Genomic DNA, 26116 nt, shown 5'->3' on the forward strand with positions numbered 1-26116 from the left:
TGCGAGCGTCGCGGGGAAGCCACCCCCTGCCCGGGGCGCCGCCCCTGCCGCCGGGCCGGCTCTGCGCGCGGGCGGCCGCGCCCCCTCCGTCAGGCCTCCGCCGAGACCCCCCCCCCGCCCGCAGCCGCGGGGCCGGGGCGAGCGGACGGCGCCGCGCCCGGCAGCCTCTGGGCATGCTCGGTGGCGGGACCAGCTCCGCCGGGCGGGCGCGCCCTCCTCCCCCGGGCCGGCGGGGCACCCGCCCGGCGGAGCCGAGAGCCTTCCGGCGGGCGGCGGAGGGGCGGGCGGGGGCGCAGCGAGCCCTGAGAGCCGCGGCGGGGCCTCAGGAAGTCAGGCTCGGCGCGCCCGCGAGCCGGCTCCCGCCGCCGGGGGCGGGGGGTGGTCTCGGCGCCGCGAGCGAGGGGCGAAATTAGTAGCCGCCCACCCTCCCGTCGGTCCCCGCCCCCAGAGAATTAGAATTCTCCGGGAAAGTGTCTGGTTCCCGGAGAATCCTTGGGGCGGGGTGCAGGGGCGCGCCCGGCTCAAAATGGTTAAAACAAAGTCCACGCGCGCCCCGGGGCCCCGCGTCTGGAAAGTGTGCGCGCTGGTGGCTGGCCCCCCCCTTGCTAATTTGAGGGTTAGTTCCCGGGGGGCAGTCTGGTGTGGTAGGGGAGGGCGGCGGGCTAAGGGCAGCCCAGGCTGGTGCCGGCTCCGCTCCCAGGCCTCCTGGGGGCGCATCCCGGGCCAGGCGGGCGCGGGGCCCCGGCCGGGGCGTTCGCGGGGGGCGGGCGCCGGACAGGTCTGCCCGGCGGCTCACTCTCTTTGCCTCCTCCCCCAGGATTACCGAGAGGATGGGATGGATCTAGGCAGTGACGCCGGCAGCAGCAGCAGCAGCAGCAGTAGCCGCGCCAGTTCGCAGTCCAACTCCACCAAAGTGACCCCTTGCTCCGAGTGCAAATCCTCGTCGTCGCCGGGGGGCAGCCTGGACTTGGTGTCTGCCCTTGAGGACTATGAGGAGCCCTTCCCGGTCTACCAGAAGAAGGTGATTGATGAGTGGGCGCCGGAGGAGGACGAAGAGGAGGAGGAGGACGACGACGACCCTGACCGGCGAGGGTACCGGGATGACCGCTGTCCGGCCCGGGAGCCGGGGGACCTGAGCGCCAGGACCTGCAGCGGCGGCGGCGGCGGCGGGGGCAGGAGCGCCACCGCCGCCATGCCACCCCCGGTGCCCAACGGCAACCTCCACCCGCACGACCCCCAGGACCTCAGGCACAATGGCAACGTGGTGGTGGCCGGCCGGCCGAGCAGTTCCCGGGGCCCCCGCCGGGCGACCCAGAAGCCCCAGCCGGCAGGGGGCCGGCGCGGCGGCCCAGGCCCGGCAGCTGGGGGCCTCTGCCTCCAGCCCACGGACGGCGGGACGTGCGTCCCAGAGGAGCCCCCGGTGCCTCCTATGGACTGGGAGGCGCTAGAGAAGCATCTGGCTGGACTGCAGTTCCGGGAGCAGGAGGTGCGGAACCAGGGCCAGGCAAGGACCAACTCCACCTCCGTAAGTTGGCCGGGGTGCGTGCCCACGCGCGCACACACACGTACACACCCCGCGCGCAGCCCACACGCGCCCTCCCCGCGCGCCCGCCTGCGACCCCCTTCATCCTCCCCCAGGGGCCGGGCCGGGCCGGAGAGCCTGTCTGTCTCCTGCTCCCCTGGCGTACGGTTGCTCAGTCTGGGAGCTGTCTGGGTTTGCAGGATGGGCGGGGGGGCCGCCAGAAGGCAGTGGAAAGTCGGGTGAGTGGAACCGGCGTCTCATTTTAATGGAATTACTGATGGAGGCGAGGTTGTGAGTCACTTGCCTGAAAATAAATCCGAGATTTTGGCACCGAAGGCAGTGCCTGCGGGTGATATTTCAAGTCGTCATGGTTGTGGCTTTGTCAGCCGTGGTGGGTCTCCCTTCGTTGCCACTGATGTCTCGCCCGTATATAGGCTGTCCCTGTGCACAGGCAGCGCTCGCCCGCCCACACCTCCGGTTTGGCAGCAGGGTTTGCTCCATCTCGCTTTTACGCGGATGCTGCTTAATTTGAGTGGGTTGACCGCCCTCCCCTAAGACTTTCTTTCTTTCTGAAAGGCGACCTGTTGTTGCCCCGGGGGAACGGGATGAATTGACCTGCTGGGGTGGGGGAGGGGTTCTCGCCTCTGTCGCCTGACTCACTCCCTCTGTGGCGAGTCCCTCCTTGTTTTGATGAGGAGCCACTTCAGTTCCTTACCGGAGGCTACTGCCTCATCTCGGGAAGTCCGGAGGGAGGGTGCTGGGGCGGAAAAGAGAGGGAAGGAAGGAGGCCGCGTCTGTGACGAGCAGCTCTGGCAGGCTCTCGCTTGTCTCACCATCTCTTTTGCTCCTGTGAGGAGAGCAGATAAAGAATTAAAGGCATCAAGAAGGGAGCTCGCCTGTTTATCACTGTTTTGAGATGAAGCAACAGTTGTAATCTGAAATCATTAATGATGTCCGTAAATGGGGCTGAAGGGCACAGTCTGGACCAGCTGCTCTCTGTCCGTGTGGCCGTGTGTGAAATGCTTGCTTGGAGGGGTAATTTTTCGGCTCCAGGGCCCGGTGGCTACTGGAAATTGGGTGCATGCACTTCTGACTTCTGGGGCCAGGACGGTAGGTGCATTTCACAGAGAAGTTGGCACCGTTTCTGTCACAGCGAGCCCTTGGCTGACAGAGCCCACTGGTTAGTGCCCCTTGAGAAACTACCTATTAAATTAACACGCTCGTGTTAATCTCAGCTGTTTACCGTGGCCGCTAGCAGACACGGCCTCTTTCCATTGCAGCCAACACTGTCTCTGGTACCTTGCAGTAGACAACATCCTTTTCCCACTGAGTACTTGAGAAAAATAGCAGATTGAGTTCCCTGCTTAAACAATGACTTGAAGATAAACGAGTTTCGTTTACTATTGTATGGCATTTATACATCCTAGGAAAATGTAATAATTGGATATACTAGCAAAGTTAGGGTCTGACGGTGACAACGAGCTCCATTATGGAGAAGTTCCTAACAGTGCTGTTGAGCGCCCGTCTGCTCTGTGTGAGCTGCTGCGAGGTGCGCTGCACGAGTTGCAGTTGTACATCTGCCACGTGGGACTGGAGTTCCAGTGAGGGAGGAGGGGGCAGGCTGACACCCTGTAGGAACCTGAAATCTGGCAGCCCCCCAGCACACACCCCCTTCTCTTCTTGCTATGGTGAAGACTTTGTGACCCTGTCCTTCCTGGGCCATCTTTGAAACCAAAGGTGTCTCCTCGTCTTGTGAACCGTATGCATTGGCTTCCTTTCCCCGCCCAGCCCCCCTGAAGGTGTCTCCTCTGGGCATCTCCTCCATCAGCCACACAGAGGAATTGGGTCCCACTGCTTCAAGGCAGGAATGTGGACAGAAAAAAGGGAGAGAGGAAGGTGGCCTTTGAGACTGTTTCATATTGAAGTTTTCCATGTTTTGGTTCCTCTTTGAACAGAACTCGTAGCCAATGTTGGTTTAGAATACTGTTTTTCAAACTATAAGTTACCCATGAAATCACATTGGCGTTAAAAAAAGTTGAATGTACTACAGTGCCTTGCAGATAGTTGCAATAAACTTGGCTTTCTAAAACTTGTGTTTCGTTTTTATGTATGCACTAGGTCACAATGTAAGATTTCTTTGTCACTGTGAGTGACTGTCATAAAAGTTTGGAAAACACTGCATTACATCCTGCTCACTCCTGCCTGGAATATGTGGGAGAATTTATAACCGTGAGGACAGAATAACAAAGGAGTTGTGTAGAAGAGAAAGGCTGTCTTGAAGGAGTAGTTCAGATCAAATATTTTTGCTACTCTTTAAAAAGTTATGTGTAAGTACATTTAAATGGAATTAATGCATATTACTTGGGGGGGGGGTCTAAAATGAAAAAGAGGGTCTGGGAAGAGAACCAAATCTTATTCCTACTTCAGGGCTTTGTCCATGCTGTTACCATGCTTGGAATGAAGGGGCTGGCTCCTCATCATTCCACTCTCCTCAACTCTCGCCTCCTCAGAGAGGCCATCCCTGACACACTCCTTAGAGTGAAGTCAGCGCTCCACCCCTGCCCAGGCCCTCCGTGTGTATTTTCAGTGCTTGTCACTGCCTGACAGTGTCTTGTTGGGTCCTCCTCCACTTTCAGTTTCTCTGGAATCTAATTGGACTGTGGAAGGCTTGCTGTCTTAGAGCGACAGTGCCTGGCAGGTAGTGGGGTCTCAGATAACCAGTGAATGGTTTCTAAGGCCACACACCTAGACCTAAGCCACCTCTCTCATTTTACAGTTGAGGAAACTGAGGCCCAGAGAGGTGAAGTGATTTGCCTAAGGTGCCAGCAAGAAACCTACAAAAGGGGTTTTGTCCTTTCTTCTGACACCAGACTAGGTTTTTTCCTCCTTTTAATGCTTAAGATAACTTGAAATAAAAGGAAAGGAAAGAGCTCCCACGTCCCTGAAATAGCATAAAGGGCCTCCCGATGGCTGGTGCTCTCTTATACTTCCTTAGCATGAAGGACAGAAGTCACCTGGGAAATGATCCAGATCCCCGTGCTGACAAGCCTCTTCCCACAGACAGGGTTTGGTTTGGTTCGAATGGAATAACGTTGAGTTCTGCTGAGTAAAACTGTGGCAGACTTCAGGCTTCCCGGCTCCCTGTCCAGTGCGCCTCTCTTCTCCTGCAGCGATGCACTCAGGGAAGGACTGAGGGCTCAGAATGGGTTGACCGTCAGCTGTCCATAACCAGGGAAGATTTAGAGGCAAATTTAAAAACACACAACATTAGGATGGGATTGAAAATCTAGGGCTGACCTTTTCTTTATGAAAGGTTTAAGCAGCCCATCTGTCCGTTCGTGCCAGTGGAGGGCATGAGTTTGGATGCTGCTAGGAACCGCCATTGCTGCAGGGCCTGGAGGACTGAGGAGTCCTGAAGGTCACTCTGGTAACCTGACTTCCTGCCGTCTTCTCAGAGCTGCTGCCCTGTGGCAACCTGCATCCCAGCCCACCTTGTACCTTGATGTGGAGCCTTGGTGCAGGTTCCTCTGTCCCACTGCCTTATCACCAGTGGCTCAGTGTGCCTGCCACCAACGTCTGACATCTGTGGCGATGGGGAGAGGTTCAACCCAACAGCCAGATCTGCTCCCAGAAGTGCCCCCTCCAGGTGGCCGGCCCCCCACTGGTCTGGTATACAGGTGTTCCTCGCAGTTCCGTCCTGGTCGCCTCCCGTGTGGGAGCGCTCCAGGATCACACACAGTTAAGGAGGAAAGGCCAGTCTTGGGCATTGGTGCCTTTGATGTCAGAGTTAGAGCCAGTGTGGCTACATGGTCTGCAGCCCAGGACACAGAGGGGAGCGTGCTCTGTTGTGGTATGCAGTTATCGCTCATTCCTGTGAGTTAGAGAACACTACGTGACACTGAAAATCTTTTTTTTTTTTAACCATAACCAGAAATTACCAGGGCTGGATGGATTCTGTGCTTGAACCTTTGACCTTGAAATGTTTAGTGCCGTCATTGCCTGCTTTTCTAGTTTATGCTGATTTTTAACAACGGCAAGGGCTGCTCTACCTATTAGTATGTACTCAAGACCTGAAAGAAGTATGGTTGGGTTTAAAAAAATTAGATTGCAGGTAAACCACAAGTTCTGAGGCTGTGTGTGCATGTAAGTTACCATCAGATGGTTCATCCTCTGGTGGAACAGTCTTTTGAAAACGTTGTAGTTTGACTAAACGAGATCTTTGCCTAGCAATTGGTTTGCACATCGTGCTCCTTTAAAGCATCCTAAGGAAAATCTTCAGGGTGCATATCTGGAAAACAGATGCAGATATCCTCATCAGACATTCGTTGGGCTCTTTGAACATCTCACCCTCATTATCATGGTACCTTCCTCCCTCCCTCTCTGCTCCGCCCACACTTTCAGTTCCAGATCCTTGCCTGGCGGGTCACTCTCACTCGGGAAGACCCAGTGGGAGCCCTTTGCTCAGTAGCAGGTCCAGATGCTATGTCCACGAAACCGCCCAGCACCTGCTTCTCCAGGCCCGCCCTGATTCAGGGCCCACCTCCTAGGGAAGCTGTACCCGCTCGTCTCGGCCCCGCACAGCCTCCCTTCTGAACTTCCTACTCCACTGTGTGCCGCTTCCTCGTGCTTAGTTTTAAAGGCTTTCAAGTTCTGAGTGTCTTCATGTTCCTTATCACATTTGATCTTCATGATGCCTGACAATTGGACAAGGCAGTTATTACTCTCAGTTTAGAGATGAGAAGACTGAGGCCCAGCAAGGGTCGGGGACCTGCCTGATGTCTCCCCTGGCAGAACTCAGACCAGACCTGTCAGGTTCTGACTCTTGCTGCAGCCTCTCTCAGTGACATTGTCTTGTATTCTCAATTATCTTTTCCTGGGTATGTCTGTTTTCTACCCAGGCATTTTAAATGCCTCCGCCCCTCTCAAACACATACATAATATAGGCTCAGGCACTGCCTGAGAAATAGGTATTTGATGAGTGCTTGTTATCTGGTTGGTGACATTGTTTTGTCCCACTCTTGCTGTTAAGTTTTTAAATTTACCCAAAGCTGCTACACTGTGAACTTTCTTGTTAGTGCTGACAATAGTAATTCCAGGTCCTTTCTTAAAGGCTTATCTGTGACATTACGTTTGCATTTTAAAATAGAAGTATTTTACTCCCGGACCTCTGCACCTAAAGACATGGACGGTTTTGTTTTGCTACTTTTGAAATTCCGTCCTAAGTATTTTAACAAGAAGCCTTTTCAAATGCTTCTTTTTAGCTGCTTTCTGCTCCTTGAGCTGTTCGGACAGATGACACTTTATACTGTGAGTGACTGAGAGGTTATTTTGCACACAACTTCTGTAGAAATTCAAGTGTCAATTATGAAATTGAGGATTTTTAATAGAAAAGTAACAGGATTTTAAAAGGTAGGAAGGATCTGAGAGGTCATCTCATCAAATCCTTACCATTTTCAAAGGGGGAGATAGGTCTGTGGAGATTAAATGTCTTCACCCAACTTTCTCAGCCCAGCCTGACCCAGCCTCAAGTCACCTGCCTCACAAGTCCCACTTTTAATGCCAAGAAAAGATTAGAAAGAAAGGTAGCCCAGACATAGTCTCCGTTAGGACATCAGGCCTCAGCAGCGCGGTGAGGACAGGAGTAGGACGTGGGCGGCAGGAGAGGGGAATGTGTTTGGGTTTTTGCATTCCCGTGAAACAGGCAGAGCTGCGCCCTCACTGGTTCTTGTCGGGTCCAGGACACTTCTGGCGATCACTGTCCTCCACCCGCCAGGTCTCGTCAGACCTGTGAGAACCCTCCTTGTTTCTCATGCTCTTGGTTGTGGTGGCGTTTTGGTTTTGGCTACTACTTTACTTTTGTGAATAATTTTATTTTCCTTATATATTTGTTAAAGAGTTACGTCAGGCATGTTCTATCCCCAGTCTTTTCACTTGTCTTTCTCTGTTTTTCATTCATGCGTATACTTAACCTATTTTATTCTCTCCACCTGAGCTATTTTTCAATATTTGTGTCATTCTAGGTTATTCACATTTTTCCTACCTTCATGACGTTTTCTTCATGGAGCGTGTATAATTCAAAAGGTGGTGGCGTAGGCCAGGATGTGCCCCGGCGATGGGAATGAGCTCAGCTAGGGTTGCATCAGCGCCAGGTCGATGGGGTTAAACGTACTTGGAAGATATTTTTTGGTTACGTCTACCTGCCGTGAGGTTGTATTAAAGCAAAGCTTACTGGAAGCAAAAGAGTTACCAGTTTTCTTTAGTCTAGTTTTGTATATCAGATTCCTAATAATTGCCACTTGTATCTGTGTATTTTACTGATACCCCTGCAACTCCACCCAAATATTTTCTATGTATTTGTTATTGAATCACCTTTTTTGATATATCCATCGTCAGCAATATCTTGTTCATCTTTTTATTGTTTTTCCTTCCATTTCTCAAAGTTCTCCTTAGTATTTATGGTTCATGAAAGTGATTGTGACTCTTCCTTCCCTGGATGTTAGCATGGTATACCAAGGAAAGCTTGGGTTTTCATGGATGACAAGAAGCAGTGCATTAGTCAGCAGCTGATTTCTGCAAATTCATCACATCAAGAGGACTTGTTAGGACTTGCCTGTGTCCTAACAGAGATGATTGATCCTTTAGAACTCTTCTGTGGAGAAATAAGCGTTAGTTATTCATGGAATTGTTGTTTTGTATTTTACAAAATATTACGAAAAGTTTCTGTCAAGAAAGTGTGTGGGTTGGGCTTTTCCAGGTGAGGGGCCGCTGCCCGGTGGATGGGGCTTGTTTTCGGGGTGCTTGGGGAAGGGTAGAGAACACAGCACCATCACCAGCCTCACGGCCAGGCCTCTAGGCAGCCGTTGTCTGTGAGCACCTCCGTGGGCACAGCAGCTAAGCCAGTCCTGTTCCCTCCGTAGTGCGTGCGCGTTCCTTCCTCCTCGGGGCTCCCCCTGCTGCGGTCCTCAGCCTGCCCCTGTCTCCCCCTTCACTCGCATGCAGGTTGCCTGTCTGTGTAAGAACCAATTCAAAGGCCAGAAGAAAGCGGCTCACCTAGTACTGGGCACCTGTGGCAGGGCTCCTGGCCAGGCCCCCTCATGGACCACTTGGTGGTGGAGACTGAAGACAGGCACTCTCCCTGGCCAGCTAGCTGTGGCCAGGGTCCGCTTGCTCGCGAATCGATTGTGGGCATGCCTGGAACAAAACAGGAAAGTCATGGCAGCTACTAAACGGACGTAACGTGATTCTGCGTCCTTCTTGGTTTGCCATGTATGGAAAGAATTTTGCTGTCTAAAAAAGTTTAAAGGGAGTGAGGTAATTTCTTCATAATTCCTAAGATCTCCAGCAGTGTTGTAAATTTAGATTTGAGGTTAGAGAATTAAAAAATAAAAACAGAACCAGAGAAGCTGCTGTGTTATGAAATGCCAGAGCATTTTTAATGTCAAGTCCAGCAACATAATAGTGTTAAACGTGTTTCCCAAGTAAGAAGGGCCTGGACTTCTGGGGACCTGGCACAGTGTCTTCTTAGAAAAGTACTGAAGGCTAATCTCTGCTCCTATAAAAATAACACGTTTTCAAATAGTTTCAAAACCAACTCAGCTTTCTGTTTTTCTCCTCATGGCACCAGTAGCTAAAATTATGACACTTATGAAAATTGAAGTTTTTTTCTTTGTGCAATCTCACATAATTTTTGGTCCATTTCGATCTGGTCTGACATTTTATTATGAGCAGTGACATCTCAAGTGCTGTGTCCTTTTTCTTTCCCCTCTAGAATTGGTTCTGTAAGGAGTAAGAGAGAGGACAATGGGGATTTTGTTTTTGAACTTAAATTATGTAGCCAGCGCTGTCCTGTTAGAGTTGTTATCCAGCCCGCAATGCCTACGGTCTGACCCTGACAGCCCTTAAAGTAAGATCTCGCTGTGGAAGAACAGCTTTAGGCAGCAGTAATTTTAAAACTTTCTGAACATCTGCTCTACTGTGGTATAGTGATTTAAACATGAGATTTATTTTTCCTGTGTTTCGTATGAAAATGCTCAACAAAGCAAATATACAATTGTTATGCTTGTCCTAACACTTGAGTGAGACCTCTACAGAAATTCGAGTGCACTGGAAGCCAAATTAGAACTCTCTTTTACTAGTAAATGGTCACAGAGCATCCTTATAACTGTGGGACATTTGTCAAAATTAAGAAATGAACACTGGCACAATATTATTATCTAAACTACAGGCTTAATTTAAATTTACATTGACTTTTAAAATTAAAAGGTTGTATTAAAACTGTTCAACAAAGGTAATAAATAATACATCTTTGTCGCTGTGGTTTGAGGAGAGAGGAGAGAATGAGGTCCCCCCATGATCTCCCTTACTTCCCACAGAATCACCCCAAGTGAACATGCATCCTGAGCAGAATCCTGCCCGCGTGTCTGCTGTGTAAAGGCACTTTGCAGACCAGGGTGCTTTCCCTCAGTCCCTCCCCTGGGGACCCTTCAGCGGCCGCTGTGGGAAAGGGGCCTGTAGGAAGGGGCAGGAGCCGGGCAGGCGGAGAGAGAAACCCACGCCCAGGCCCGGGGGGTACCGCTCCTCCAGTCAGGAGGGCAGCAGTGAGGGGCTCAGAGTGGAGACATAAATGCATCCTCGCCCCTCGTCTGCTTTCCTGTGGGCTGTGGGCGGCTGCGAGTTGTCACTGTCCTTTGGAATGCTATTTGGCTCGCCGATATGGAACGAAATCTTTCGTTTGTTTTCTTGTTAACCAGAGAGCAGCTTTTGGCCTTGGGAATTTCCTTCTTACTGGGTGGAATTGTGAAGGCTCTGTGAGTGTGTGGTATGAAAGTTCCAGAAGAAGGGAGTAAGTTACAGTTGACTAAAGGGAGGTGTAAGTGACAAGGGAACAAATGCCACTCAAGATGTAAAATGAGAGCTAAGTCATGAATGCATTTGGGAGATTTCACACGTTGGGAATGATGAGGAAAGAGGTTGAGACTCTTGCAGAAATGGAAAAGGAAAGGAATTTGGCATATCAGAATGTTCAATATTTGCTGACTGACTGATTGACCAAATTTTCCAAACTAAACTACCAGTGGGCACCAGGTGTGGTTTTGTCAGCAACAGAAGGATGTCCCCGTGCCTCAGTGAATGCTCGTAAGAGGGTTTCCTGGGTCTTCATTCTCTGCCTTTGGATGGCCTGGTTTGGTTGACAGGGTCGGTGATTTCCTCTTAAGGTTTGTTACGTTTCCCAGGATTCTTTTACTAATTACGTGTTCAATGTATTGTGGATTATGATACTACTAACTAAACATTTCTTTCAGCAAAACCCATATAATCAGATTGAAAACCGAGTGTTGTCTAGACCAAAATATTTTGGATAGCTGCTTCAATTTGTGTACTCTTGAAATTCACTGGATGCTGTGCTCGAGGACCGGACACGTGGGCATCACAGACCTCTGTATTCTTGGGTTCTTCCTCCTGTGCTGGGTGTTCATGGGTTTGTGCCCAGCACGCGTTACCCTTCCTGAGAGCCAGCTTCCTTTAGGGAATTGCCTCTTCCCTGTGGGTGTGATTTTGGTGGGAGGGTAATTGCAAGTGGCTGACTCACGTTCTGGGAACCTCAGCCCCAGGTCCTGCCCCCCCGGCTCTGTGCCGGTGGAAGAGCTCCCCTGGGACTGACTCCAGAGGGCGCGCCCCAGGGCTGCCAGGAGCGGTCGGAGGCCTTGCTGTGATGCTGCACCTGAACCCTTCCCATGAAGGGCACGGTGTGGCTGCTGTTTCCTCATCCTTCCTGCCTCGCTTGGTTTCTCATGTTTCCAGTTGCTGCTTGTGTCCATCTCCTGTTGATGCTGTGAGTTTAAGCCCTGCTGTTGGTTTTATTGCTTCAAATCAGAAACCCTAACTGACAACAGCAGGCAGTCTCTTGACTTGTGACTCAAGTTCACACATGACAGTTTTAGGCCCAATATCACTAGATAGAAGTCTTTAGAGGTTTTTGAGTCTTTCACAGAATCCTTGAATATCAAAGGTGGAATGGACCCTCGAGCTCATCTGGCCCAGCCCCCTTCAGTTTACAGGTGAGGAAATAACCACACAAATCGAAGGAGATTGTCACGGTGCCATACACCAAACGTGCCGCTTTGACATCCTTCACAGACCTCACAGCTCATCTGCCCAGGGCGTCTTGTCACACACCCTCACTCTACTCCCTGCCCCTGTGACCCCTCATACCCATTTATGGGGTCACTGTCCAGAACTAAGGGTACCAACGGTGGCCTTGGAAAGGCTCAAAGTTAACTGGACCACATAGGGTGGTGTCACTACCAAGATTCAAACACTGAGCTAAGATGTCAGCTTTTAGCTGCAGTCGCGGGTGTCACCCCAGTGCCCTCTGATGCCAGTCCAGATGTGTCCTCCTGATGCAGCTCAGACTTTGTATGAGGAAGTGGTTATGGGCCAGCTCTGGAAGCAGGCAGACGTGGCCCAGAATAGTGGTAGTAGCCTCCTTATGGTTGGGGGTAAAAACAGCTAGTGTTGTGGTATAAATGTCATGTTCTTAATCTGAGTTAAAGATTGCCTTCTAAACATTCCTTATTTTGTAGAAACCACTTTTATATAGTCTAAGTGTAGCAAGTCTCTGAGCTTTTAAAGGGTAGACTTTCTGAATTCATTTTGGAGCAAGAGCTATATTTTAAAATTGCTTACGTGAAGCTTTTCCACAAAGCACAGTCCACAAAATGATGTCTGCCAAGAATTTCCTTAAAACGTGCCGTCCTTTTGTCTCCATCGTTTTATTGAGTGAGTAACCCCGTGGGAAGGCGCACCGCACATTGGGCGGAGGATGGGGACGCGCAGGCGCTCGCGTGGCGCTGCCCGGCCGTGGCCGCCGCTGCCCCTTGGCTGTCCACCCTTGCCCCTCCACTGGCCGCCCCTGCCCCTCGGCTGGCCGCCCCTGCCCGTCCCCGGCCGCCCCTGCCCGTCCTTCGCCACCCCTGCCCGTCCTCGGCCGCCCCTGCCCGTCCTTCGCCGCCCCTGCCCGTCCTTCGCCGCCCCTGCCCGTCCTTCGCCGCCCCTGCCCGTCCCCGGCCGCCCCTGCCCGTCCTTCGCCGCCCCTGCCCGTCCTCGGCCGCCCCTGCCCGTCCTCGGCCGCCCCTGCCCCTCCGCCCCTGCCCGTCCGCTGGCCGCCCGTCGTCCGCTGGGCCCAGTGCCCCCCGGGACGGGGCGCGCGGCTCCGCGGTGCGGGCTCTGATTCGGGCCTGCGCTCCCGCCTTCAGCTGGAAGCCCCGACGTCACACATTCGGCATTAGCCCCTCTGACCTTCGTCCCCCAGTAACGGCTTGTCTTGCTAATGGCTCCGGCCACGGCTGACTGTCTCTAATCTCTGGGTATACAACATCTCCTTATACGTAACCTCGTGCTGCTGCTTCAGAACTTTTCATAAGCAGGAACTTTTCTTTAATGAATTAATTAAAAGTTCACTCGAACATAAGCGTGCGGCCTTGTTTCTTTGCTTTTCAGGCCCCCTGCCCACCCCCGCGCGTTCCCCTAGTGATCGGTCCGCCCGTCCCAGTCCCTGGCGGCTCCGTCACACCGCACCCCGCCCGTCGGCCTGAAGGGCGGTCCAGCCCGGGGGAGCGGAGGCGCAGGGGTTCGTCGGTGCCCTCCTGCCCTCGGCCCGCGGCCCCGAGGTAGCTGCTCCTCGTCAGTCGTTTCCTGTGCAGGATGGGCCCGTGGGTCCTGAGGCCCCAGCAGCCCCGACGGGATGGGGCATGCCTCAGGGGCCCTTGCCGTCTGGTGGGCGTCGGAGGGCTTTACCCCAGAAGTCCTGGGACCACGGTCAGCAGTGGCTTCCCCCGTGGCAGTATGTCTAGCAAAAGGGACAGTGACTGAAAGGACCAGGAGGAGGGACAGGGTTGGATAGGGTGGAGCAGAGGGGGCTCAAGCTGCTGCCGAGCCCACTGCCTCCGGTGATGTTTTTTGCCCATTCATGTGCTTGCTCGCTGGACAGTCGTTGACTCAGCCCTGCGCTGTGCTGGACACGAGGGCGCCGGCAGGGCTGTGCTCTGCGCCGATAGCATAGCGACCGGGTGAGGGAGACGGCCATGCAGCAGCTCCCTCGCTCACTTAATATCCGAGGTCCAGGAGCCTCGGAGCCTCTGGCGCGGCCACCTGCAGAGGCCCCTGGGGGAGCGCGCTGCGTGGACACCTGGCGGGAGGGGCGGCGCGGGCCCGGCGCGAGCGGCGGGGGGCAGGGGGGGCGGGGTGTGGAAGGGGGTGTGGAAATCGGCCAGGAGACGCCTGACCAAAATCACTGTTTCCTAGCAGACACGCCGCAGGCGTTGGAGTCTGTACCTCGTTTATGGAACGTGCCTCCGCCACTCGTAAAAGCTGTCTTTTAAACAATAAAAATCACTTTGCAATTTTCCTCTAGTAAATTTAAAAAAAATTTTTGTGCTGCAGAGAGTTTAATAATAGGCACAGTGCTTGAAATGCCATTCCTTTGCACCCAGAGAATTGGGGTTCTGTGGGGAAGGGAGCCTTGTAGGAAACTCGTGGGAAGCAGCTCTTTGGATGCAGTAGTGAATTAATGTTAGACTTCTCAGGCTTCAGGAACTTCTTGAGTATTTGGGTTTAAAGGGGTTGGCATATTTGTGGGGTTTTCTGATTAGGTTTGCTGGATGCTGTGGGCTGGGAATATGTTAAAACAGGTCTCAGCCTTTTTCCTAATGAGCTATTTGTGACTCATCTGAAGCTTTAGGCACACCAGCCCAGGATGGGGCAGGGACGTTGAAATGCCAGATGCTGACGGCACTGAGGACAGAAAGTCAGGTGTTCTGATGCCAGCCAGGTGAGCACTCCGTCCCCAGTGCCATGCGGGCAGCTCCAGGAGCATGGAGAAGCCCCCGCCCCCCCCCCCCCCCCCCCGACTTGTGAGGATGGTGTCAGAGGAGGACCGTCAGAGGGGGACCGGTGGATCGCAGGAGCTGAGGTGAAGGGAAGTCCTCTCCTCTGCCCATCCACACTGGGAGCTGCTAAATGCGAAGGATGCTTGGCGACTTTGAAGTGAAAATGTTTCCTGCCACATGTCATCTGGTTGAGCGAGTCCACACCTCTTCGTCTGGTCCTTGGTTGGTGGAAGGAATGAAAGAGACGAATGGTGTGCGTTTGTGCCAAGGCATTTTAAATACTTAGTACGCTGAGTCACTTTCCAGCATTCCCCTCACCACAGCTTTCCTTTCATCTCGACGCTGTACGTAATGCCTGAACCTTCCCCATTGCAGGTCTCCTTCAAATGGCAGAAACGTCTCCAGCACAGGCCCGGTCCCTACATTAGACACGTGAAACGTTCTTGTGGGGTGGAGCCCAAGGCTGCCCCAGAGTGGGGGTGTCTGCCCTCCGTCTCCAGCGCTCTGGTCCTTTAACTGATGGCCTCCCTTCTTTCTGGTACCCTATAGAATCAAGGGAAGAGTGAAAGGCTGCATAGCATCACGCTGGGTCTGAGAAAATTATTCACAGATCTCAATCAGAAACAAAACTGAAGGCTTTAATATTAAGTAAAAGTCAAAAAACCAACTTGAAATTTCTCCTTAGCTTGGCTGCTTTGCCCTGTAACCTGGAGACTGAACCAGGGCTAGAGGTTATGAACCAGTGGCATTGTGGGTTTTTCTCTAAACACCCTTATCTATTAAAGAAAAAAGAAAAGGTTTTAGGGTGAACCCAAAGGTCCCTAATACTTTAAAAAAATTACAATTATTTATTATTCAGTTTATACACCTACAATGGCAGCACACTTAAAATGCCATATCAGAAGATTTGTGCAACTTCTCAATTTGATACCTTTTCCAAAAAGCGTCACCAGGCTTCCATAAATGTAATGGAAGCTTTTTTCATATTAAAGGCATGTTATTGGGAGATGGAATGTTTCCTTCTCCCCACGTAACTGCACAGTGATTAAATAGTGACTCAGAGCCAGGGGTGGACAGCCAGTGGCCTCACCCTGGTGAACGCTGGTGTGTGAGGCTGGCTCCGGTACAGAGTCACCCCGCAGGGCCCTGGGTTTCTCGGGAAGTGGGGAGCGGGCAAGTTGAGAGTTACACAGGAGATATCAAACTTGAGTGCTACAATATAAGGATGTAGTTTGAAACAAGCAATTCCTTAAAAAGCAACCAAACTCTGACAAAAGAAAAATATATTTTCCTAATCAATCCAAATAAGAGAGGATGTTAGTCAGAAGTTTTAACAAAACATCAAGAGTCCCCACTGAACACCGCGGCTCACAGAAACAAAAGCGCTGCCTGTCACTGGGATAGCGTGCTCCTTCACAGATGCTGAGCTTCACGTATAAACTTGGTTTATAGGAAACAAACTGCTTGAAATCATCAGGCTTATTTCTGTGATACTCATTTGATTGGGAAATTTCAATACATCTATATTTTTGTTGTGTGTGTATTTTCTTTTTTGTTGTTGTAAACAGTCAACATTTAAAATACACAGTTTTTTCTCTCTATGGGAGAGAAATGAGATGTTTTGCTTAGTTGCTGAAAGAAAATAGTTTTTCATTCCATTTTTTCCTGTCAATAAGATTCATTATACGTCCAATTATTTTTATCCTGAAGACTTTTAAACTCGGCAGCAAATACCTGGCATTTGTTTCTGAGTAGCTCCCATCTGGGTTGAGTGTAGGATATGAGCTGCCCAGCCTCCAGCCCTTTTTTTTGGGTTTGGTTTGGGTTTGGGATGGGTTTGGGTTGGGTTGTCTTGTAAACTCCAGAAGTTGCTGAGGCCCCTTCCTCTGGTTCCCATCCCGACCACCCCATACAGGACGCTCGTGCTCTCAGGCCTGCAGGCCCGCCTGTCCTGCCCCTGTCTGCCCCTCGCTGACGCTCAGTGAGCTAAGCTGATGCAGAGCGAAGTGACCAATCCCTTTGCTCAAGTTCTGCTTCTTTAGGTTAAGGGAGAGCACTGATTCTTAGTGGTTTTCCCCTCCAAGAAAACATCTTTGTGGTTTTACTGGGCTTTCAAACATCAACCTGAGGACTGTGCTGTCAGCCCCGAGTCCTCCTTTCTGCCACTTCGCCACTCTCGGCCCTTGGACCAGCTCCCTCCGCTCAGGCCGAGTTGCTCAGCCAGCACGGAAAATGGGGCATGGCTTCAGTGACCTGGGCCTTGGGCTCCGCTGGGGCAGTGGAGAAGCTTAGCTGAGGAATGTTTACTTTTTCTGTTTTCACGTGGCAGACAGAATTACCATCCCAGAGGTGTCCAAGGGTCTAATCAGAATGACTTTCCACCTGTGTTCAGAACAGTTCCCTCAGCCTGGAGACCAGGCCCTGCCTGTGTTCTTAGTCAGCTGCCCCGCCCAGCGTCCAGTGTGCAAGTGTCCTTGACCTTGAGTCCTGTTCCTGCCACTCAGGAAAGCGCATGCTTTTGATTAGTGTATTGAGGCAGACATTAAAATAGTCAATATTTGAGACTAAGTTTTCAATTTCACTCTTTCCAGGAAAACTGTGTGCTGATAAGAATCTACTCTAAGAGTGTGCTCTGGATACAGGGCGTGACAGAATGACGACATGCAGTTGCGGTGCTCACGGCACTTAAAACAGTGGGTCCTGTGCAGAGGACAGAGTCTTAGGATGGCCTGCCAACTGCTGAGTGTGCCTTCACTTGTAAGAAATGAAACTCAGGAAACCTAAACACAGTTCCTGGATGTGATTTCCTGATGGCTCATCTATACACTCTGGAAGGTTCCCGAGGAGAGGTTTATTGCTCACAGGAACTTAGTGGAGGTGTCCTCAGGGTTGGCTGTTTTTAAGTGCCCCCTCTGAGGGCCCAATTTTTCACTTCCCTTTTTCAGTCATATCACAGTTCATACATTCATCAAAAATATAGAGAGAGCCTACTGTGTGCTAGGCATTGAGCATACAGTACAAAAAAACAGGTAGAAAGAATCCTAGTCCTAATGTAGACACATGCGTTAAACCTGTGAACCTCCTGTATTAGGGCTTTCCACAGAAACAAAACCAATAGGATGCGTGTGTGTGTGTGTGCGCGCGCGTGTGCAGAGAGATTTATTTTAAGGAATTGGCTCTTGTCTGGACAAGTCTGAAATTCACAGGGCGGGCTGGCAGAAAAGCCCAGCAAGTTGGTCCTGCAGTCTTGAGTCCAAAGGCCGTCTGGAGGCGGAGGTCTTCCTCTTCAGGGGACCTCAGTCTCTTCTCTTAAAGCCCTTGAATTGATTGGGTGAAACTGACCCACAGTGTGGAGGGTACTCTGTTTTACTCAAAGTCTATGAATTTAAGTGTTAATCATATCTAAAAAAACACCTTCACAGAAACATCTCGACTGGCGTTTGACCAAACAACTGGGCACCACGGCCCAGCCAAGTTGACACACAAACTTAACCATCTGTGCCCCACCCATCCACATATGATGGTGTCTCTTCAATTTCCTGGCTCCTGGAGGAGCAGGCCTCAGAATCCCCTGGAGGGCTTGCTAGACAGAGTGCTGGCCTCCACCACCGTGGTGCAGGAGGGCTGGGCTGGGCTGGGCTCCACAGCTTGTGGTTCTGACAAGTCCCGGGGCTGCCGAGGCAGCTGGCCCGGGGACCATGCTTTGCGAACTGCCTGTTTCTGTGATCCAGGGTCTGCCCTTAGCCTCGTGGCTCAGAAACAGATTGTGTGATCATGGGAAAGGTAGTTTTATGTCTCAGGGATAGACCCAAATAAACCAAAATTACCAAACTGATGTGTGAAATATCAACGCAAATGTATTGATTTATAATAAGAACTAAAACCACCACAGTGAGCAGAATAATCGCCTCAGCTTGGGAGGGGTGGTCATGGCCAGGAACCGGGAATGAGAGCCAGGGAATGGGGACCACTGACTGCACCCGGCCCTACCACAGGGACACTCGTGCTCTCGAGGCCCACCGGCCAGAGCCCTCTCTCCCTGGGCTCTGCATGTGCATTAAGACAGGGCCATTGTTCGGGGAATGAAGGATTTAAGTGGAAAGCGTCCATTTTTACTGGTGTGAAAGGGTACCTGTCTCTGTACTGCATACTCTGCTCAGCAGTGGGGCTCAAAGTCCTCAGAGATCGAAAAAACTTGTAGTGAATCATTAAAATTTTAGTTTTTAAAGTAACTTTTCATTAGATGTAACATATACAGTTTTTATGAAAGAAGAACTTGAGTAACATTAGAATTTATTAATGTGGGCCCTTTATGTGTTGGGTTTCCTTTCTTGGTTATAATTTGAGTGAAGTTACAATTTCCCCTTCAAAGACTATTTCCATCCTTCTTTGCACATTAAGGGGACTTGCCTTTGAAAAAACGTTTTTACATTTCGTATTTTCAATATGTCCCATGTCCATTTAGAAGCCATTTTTCCCTGAACTTTGGCTTTCTGCCTCCATCGTGCTATTTCTGGATTTACGTTAAGAATGAGATTCCTTTCTTAACAAAGACCTTTGAACCAAATTGTCTTGCAAAAAAGTTGTGTTTATGTTATCTATTTTAGTGTTCTTTTTTTAGAATCCTGCAACTGCCTTGCTTAGCATGAAAAGTTGACCTTTTCAATAAAGATAGACCCTTAAAACTGGTTCTGAGAAACCAGAATGTGGGCTGAGCCTGCAGAACCCCTCACACCTGGTCTGCCTCCAGCGTCTCGTAAAAGACAATTGAATAAATAGCCTTAGCATAGGGCCAGGTGACCCTGGGACCGCCCTGGATTACTGGACGTGGGCCTCAGTGCAGAGAGGAAGTGGAGCCACACCAGGCTCAGCGACATGGCACAATGCAGGTCCATCCTCACGGTTACCTTCCAGCCCCATTGTCATATCAGCTAACAGAACCATCCTTGGAATCTCAGGGAGCAGATGTAATGCAGGGAACCAGTTGCACAGCGATGGGAGGCTGAAAGAGCAACGTGGATGGCAAGGCAGCCTAGAGACGAGTGACTGCAAGAAGCAGCCACCACCCCTAGGATTGAGGTGACAACAGGGAAGAGATAGTGCTACTAGGATCTTCCTAGGAGGTGCCTCATGTGGCTGGGGCATAGCCCGGGGAGGTGGGGAACACGCCGAGCTACGTGTCTGGGCCACAGTAAGTGCTCCATGAATGGTAACGTGCTGCTGTTAGTATTTTGATAATCATTCATTGTTTTTGTCAGGCTTTTAGACATTATTAAATTTAATAATAAACTTTTCATTGCTTAGATATTTGTGTTTCATTTGCACAATTAATCAGCGTTAGTTGTCATTGGCCTAGAAGGGAATTTTGATTTCAAAATTATTTGCTTAGGATTTATACAACTCCTTTTCCTCCCTACAGAAAGGATGTGTGGTGGCTGGCTTGTCATTTCTAAGGTTTTAATAAGAGAATTTAAAATAAATAGCTCAAGTACTTTAGCTGTTTTTCAGGTCTTTGGTTTTCAGACCACAGGCTGATAGCCTGTCTGTCAGATGGACACGGTATGGGGCTGGGGCAGACGTGTTCTGTTCCAGTGACTGCAGTCCTGAGTGGACATTTCAGAAGGGATTGGCTTCTGCCTTGACCCGTGTCAGAGATTTGCCCCTAACCATAGGCAAACCATTTGATGCTCTGCTTATTTTCATTTTGTGTTTACCATCTCCTTGACTCACAATAGCCTTGTGAGAATTAATGAGAAGGTTTATAAATAGTGTTTATTTACCTTGGATGAAAAGGTTTGTACAAACTGGCTCTTACTCTGCTTTTGTTGGCGCGGGACAGGGTTCTTAGCCCTCCCTTTGTGTCGTAATCCCTGAGAGCCTTCAACATGTTCACATCCAAGGCATCACTCCCCCCCGGCTGAGATCCTGATTGAGGTGGGACCCTAGCAATGGCACACACGTGTGTGTGTGTGTGTGTGTGTGTGTGTGTGTGTGCATGCATGTATGGTATGTCTATCTATCCAAGCTCCCCAGGTGGTCCTAACATGCAACCTGGGCTGAAAAACACTGGCATAGAGGATAAAGCCAACTTGTGTGCTTGGTCCTTTCTCTTACATTGTGCCTGTCGCCCATTTCTTTGCGTATTGGCTACGGGCAAAGGTACTAGTTTCCTACTGCTGCGGTCACAAATTACCACCAACTCGGTGGCTTAAGGTAACACATGTGCATTGTCTTACAGTGCTGGAGGTCAGAGGTGTGAAGTGGTCTTACAGGGCTAAAATCAAGTGGTTGGCAGGCCCAGTTCCTCCTGGAGGCTCTCAAGGAGAATCTGTTTCCTGCCTCTCCCAGCCTCTTGCGGGTGCCCGCCCTCCTCAGGTCCTGGCCCCATATCCCTCCCTCTGCTCTGCCGTTGCATCTCCTCTGACTCTCCCTGCTTCCATCTTCTGAAGACCTTTGCAATTGCTTTGGGCCCACCTGGGTAACCCAGGCTAGTCTCCCCACCTCAAGATCCTTCACTTAATCACCTCTGCAAAGCCCCTCTTGGCCTGTCAGGAAACATAGTCACAGGTTCTGGGGATCCGGATATGGACATACTTGGGAGAGACCGTCATTCTCCTGCCACAGCAGGGAAAACATTCAGATTCATCCACTTTTCTCATTTGAGTACAGAGACCTCGGAGTTAGCCACAGCTTCTCTTGTCTGATAGGAAAGACAGGAACATTTTGCAAAGGCTAGAAGTAATGATACCATGTTCAGAAATTTGACTTTTTTAAAAGGCTACCAGTTTTTAAATTTTCTGATGCCTTAGGAACTTGTTTCAGAAATAGATAGTATAACGTTTGAATCTGTCAGCTCTGAAATGGTGCGTGGCTATGCTTTACCCCAGGTGGTGTACTTTTCTGCTGCTAAAACAGTGATTCTCAACAGGGTGTGACTTATTCTTGAATTGATTCTTCCAACAAGCATTTGCTGAGCACCAAGCGTGTGTTTGACCCCTGGACACAAGAAGACTGGATTCCTGACCTCAAGGTCAGGGTCGAAGAACTCACCCCTAGTGGTCAATATTTGTATTTCAATATAATTGGTTTCCTTGTAATCCTGTTTTTTACTATGTGCATGTAAAAACGTGGTTCTGAGAAGGGGTCCACAGGCTTCGCCAAGAGTGCAAAAGGGGTCCTCATGGCATAAAAATGATTAAGAACCCCTATGAGAGGCCAGCAAACAGGACTCTAATTGAGTGGTGGGTCTCACCAAGGGGAGGATCGCAGGTGCCGGAAGGTGCTCAAGGGAGGGGAAGCTCCTGGCAGTCGTTTTCAACTCCAGCTGTTTTTTGGAATGATGGGCAGGAGGTGGGTGGTGTCCTTACGAACACCAGTGCCTAGGACCCACTGACAGGTTCCCATTTGTTTGTTCCTGGGAGAACTCCAGCATCCGTCTTGGGAGAAGGGATGCTGAGTTCAGTCTTGTAGAAGTGGAGTGGAATGGGAAGACCTATGAAAGTACGGCCGAGGTCAGGGCTCAGCAGACGAGCTGTGAGCAGCTCATAGAGCTGGGGCATAGGCGTGGCAGGCAGGCCCTGACTCATCCCAGCCCGCCCCAGGGCTTCTGCCAGAGGCTGTCTGCTGAAGACGCTGTGACCTTTGAGCAGGATAGAACCAAACTTAGATGCCTGGCAATCGACACACGTTGCTCCTTCCTCTGCCAGCTCATCTAGTAGCGAAGCCAGGTTCCCGGGGTTGGGAAGGCAGCTTGAGGCAGACTGCCTGGGCCTCATCCCGCCCCTCCCCTTACGATCCTCGGAGATTCACTCATTCTCATCGCCTCAGTTTCCTCACTGATAATAGGACTTCCCAGGATGATGCCCACAGCTGAATGGGGTAGGCTTCATACTTTTATTCGCTCTTTTTACAGAAGAGACTTGGAGATAATCAGTAACTTGTTCAAGACATCACAGCTGGTGTTATGACCTGAATGTGTGTGTGGTCCCAAAGTGCATATGGTGAAGCCTTAACCCTTTGTGCAGTGTATTAGGAGGACGGCCCTTTGGAGGTAATGAGGTTTAAATGAGGTCATGAAAGTGGAGCCCTAATGAGGACATCAGTGACCTTATAAGAAGAGGAAGGGAGACCAGAGCTCCTCTCTCCGCCGTGTGAGGACATAGTGAGAAGGCGGCCATATGCAAGCCAGGAAGAAGGCCCTGGCGAAGTGCCAAATCAGCCGACACCTTGATCTTGGCCTTCCCTGCCTGCAGACTGTGAGAAAGAAATGTCTGTTGTTGAAGCCCCCCAGTCTGTGGCAGTTTGTTTTAGTAGCCGAGATGGACTCAGACGGCTGGTGGGGAGGCAGAGCTGGGATTGGAAACCATATCTTTGATTCTCAAACAGGGGTGCCTAACATGCAGACCATCTCCGTATTGAGTAATATATTTGAGGAAAGTGTGCGCTAAGCACAGAGGTGGTCCAGCAGAAGGACTCACTTCATTTGAGTGGGTCGAGGAAGAGAATCTTGAGCTGGGTCTTGAAAAACAATTAATCCTCGTGGATCTGCCAGGAGGATGTGGCAGAAGGCATTTTAGGCAGAAGGAACAGCATGTGTAAAATGGTGGAGATTCCGGAGAGACTGCGGTGGGGACCTGTGGCCGTGGAGTGGGATGTGTGGGGCTGGCGGGAGGGGAGCCTGTGGAGCAGGGCCTCCAGCTGCATCAGATATGTATTAGAGGCATTGGCTGGGCAGATTCTGGGCCTCTCCCAGCATAATGAGTCAAAATCACTGAGGTTAGAGCCTGGCAATCTGCATGTTAAATGAAGCCAACCATATGAATGCATGAAGACTCAAGGTTGGTGAGAGGATGTAGGCAAGAGATAGATCATAGAGGGACTCGTGTGTCACCGAGGTGTCTGGACTGGGGCAGAGCCACTGCAGGTCACATTTGCATTTTCAGAAAGAGCACTCTGGACACAGTGTGAAAGGTGGTAGAAAGGGGTGTGGCGGGGTGGCGTCTGGTGGTGGCGAGAGTGCGTCCTGACAGGGAGGTCGTGGTCCTGAGTGAAAACGCTCCTGAAGTAAGGGAGGGTGTCAGCGGAGGAGAGAAGGGCAGACATCCGAGCCCCATGAAGCATGTTGTGCTGAGAGGCAGTCTGCGTGTGGGCGGGGGTCAGAGAGGAGGCGGGGCGGTGCGTTGGCACTCAGTGATTGTTGGAACCCAGTGAGTGTTTGCTGTGCGGCTGCTTGCGGAGGAGACCTGCCAGGGTGGAGTTGCTCCCCCCGAGGTTCCCCAGAGGAAAGCAGCATGTAGAGATAGCAGGACTGGGTGACGACGTGCGGAGGTGGCAGGGAGAGAACCTGCACAAAGCTGCAGTACCCCCTCTTCTGTGACACTTGTTAGGTAAAGAGAACACCAGTAAAAGAAGGCTTGCAGTTTTGATTCGGGACGTCAGTTGTGATGCAGAGTTGCGAGTCATTGTATTAAAGTACTGATCTTTGAGAACACTTTCGTGACAAAGAAGCCTTCCATTGACCATGGAGAGATGAAGGAATTATCACTCTGAGAGTGTCCCGAGGCCATGAAATTGTGAAAGGGAGATAAAAACTAAAGCCGTGCACCCCATGTCAGGGAGGGGACCAACTGAGCCCCTCTGGACAAGCACCGCTGTGCTCTCTTCCAGATGGTGCCATGCAGGTAGAACAAGGGCTTAACCGGCCAGCTACCGAACGGTGCGCTTTTCCATGACTAAGTGGCTTTTCCTGTTGTGTTTGGTCTTTGGCTTTCTGCTGCTCAGGAGATCCACATCTATTTGTCCAACCTCAAACCCTTCAAAATTGCTAACGTGAAGGACCGTTTTTCAGTTTCCTCTCAATGGGTGGGAGGCCATGGTACCACTCGTTTCTGCAGCTTGGTGTTAAGTTGGTAAGGTCCCTGTATGCTTCTGAACCTGAATATTTATTTTGCCTCTGTTGGTAACAGTATCCAGCAGGTCACTGTAAAACTTGACTATATTAGATGTCCTTGAATTTCTCTTAGATTAAAATGTGGAACTCCTACAGCCACTTGTTTCCTAGGTCTTTCCTTCAGATTCTTCCTCTGAGGGATTTTTCTCTTTCTTCTCTTCTCTTGTTACCGTAAAAGGAATTAAGCATCGTATCAACGTTGTGAAGTTTCCTATTGTAGACAGCACATTTGTAAAATACAAATTAGCATTGAAATGTTGTTAGACTAATGATGTACATTTTCCTAAAAATGTAAATCTAACCGCTAGAAAGGGTCATTTGTATTAGTATTACACAAACTAGAAAGTCTGTGTGCCAACTAGAAAGTTGGTATTGCATACTGGGTAAGAGCAGGTTTTGGAGCCAGCTGGGCTGATTCCAGTAGTTTCTGTCCCTTCTAGCTGTGTGACCTTGAGCAAATTACTTGACCTTTCTGTGCCTTGACTTCTACATCTGTAAAATGGGATATTAATAGCACCTAACTTCACAGGGTTGTTAGAGGATTAAATTGCGATGTGTAGTTATTGTTATTATGTGTTAGTTATTTTTCTTTATCATCATTTACTCCAGTTTCATAACAGCCAAGCAAGGCTTATTTTTCCAGAGGCCTACTGCAGGTTTCTGTACCCATTTGGCTCTTAACAAATTAATGAATCTGAACTTTTGAATTAGAATGATCATGAGCTAAAACAGAAAGTGATTTTAAAATCCTTTCCTTGATTTCTTAAGCCTTTGTTTTAGTGACAGTTACAAAGCTCATGGAATCTTCCACGTGTGGCCTCACACATGGGCCGAGAGAGCTGGGTAGGAGAGGGAGACGCAGGCAGGGCAGTGCGCTCCACCCGCGTCCCTCTCCTGGTACCGAGGCACTTTGCTTCATTGTGTGTGCAGTCTCGATCGCCCACCAGCAAGCCGTCTCCCCAGGCCGCCTTCTTCCTGAGTGGCGGCCACGGGTGCGGGGCCTCAGCTCAGGTGCACTGCCTGGGCTGCTGTCCTGAGGAGGGCGGACTGCATGCCCCACAGGCACGGAGAGAAAGCAGGCTCAGTTTGAGGCCTAACCCCATGCAAAGCCCTTACCCTCCCTGCCCCTCGGCTGTCTCAGCTGTGAGATGGTGAAATGGAGGATTACGAAAAGGATGGCCCGAGGCTGGCGCAAAACATGTTTATCCAGTAAAAGTCTCCTCACTGCCTCCTTTGTGCCCTACCCTCTGTGGGCCAGGTGCCAGGGACACAGGTGACCAAGGTGACAGGACTAACAAGCCTGACCGTTACTGGCTAGCAGCCAGCCAGTCCGGCCGGTGGTTTCGGAGGAGCACAGGGAAGAGGGAATAAAGGGCAGGGGTGGAGCACGTGCAGGCCTGAGGCTGAGACCTGATGGATGACTGGGGATTCTGCCCCAGGCTGGTGGGAGATGGAGCAGTGCTGCGCAGGGGAGTGTGGGGCGCAGGGAGGTTCAATAAGGCTGGCCAGGGCCGGAGGGAGGGGAAGGGCCTCATTTAAAAATTTGGCCTTTATCCTGAGAATAATGGGAAAACTATTGCAGGGTTTTAAGTGGAGAAATGATAAGATGGACTTGGATTCTAGAAAGAGAACTCAAGGTAGAGATTGGACTTGAGGGGGAAACACCGAGGCCTGGGCTCTGGTTCAGCTGAAACACTGAGGCCTGGGCTCTGGTTCAGCTGGGGGCAGTTGCAGTCTCCCAGTGAGAGATGATGGAGG

General features: G+C 50.8%; 1 protein-coding gene across 4 annotated transcripts in view; it reads left to right on the forward strand.

The window, feature by feature from the left end:
• The first annotated feature begins 372 nt into the window (after nt 1-372).
• SCHIP1 (schwannomin interacting protein 1) overlaps nt 373-26116 on the forward strand; it is a 119086-nt gene continuing 93342 nt past the window's right edge. For 3 of the 4 annotated variants that reach the window (XM_046658386.1, XM_046658387.1, XM_046658385.1), the window contains exons 1-2: nt 373-707; nt 753-1525. In XM_046658386.1, the coding sequence (XP_046514342.1) occupies nt 527-707; nt 753-1525 (954 nt within the window). In that variant the 5' untranslated portion in view covers nt 373-526. The remainder of the gene's footprint in view (nt 708-752; nt 1526-26116) is intronic. The other variant, XM_046658388.1, reaches the window with a different exon arrangement.

This window comes from Equus quagga, chromosome 4 (assembly GCF_021613505.1).
Source record: "Equus quagga isolate Etosha38 chromosome 4, UCLA_HA_Equagga_1.0, whole genome shotgun sequence".
Taxonomy (NCBI): domain Eukaryota; kingdom Metazoa; phylum Chordata; class Mammalia; order Perissodactyla; family Equidae; genus Equus; species Equus quagga.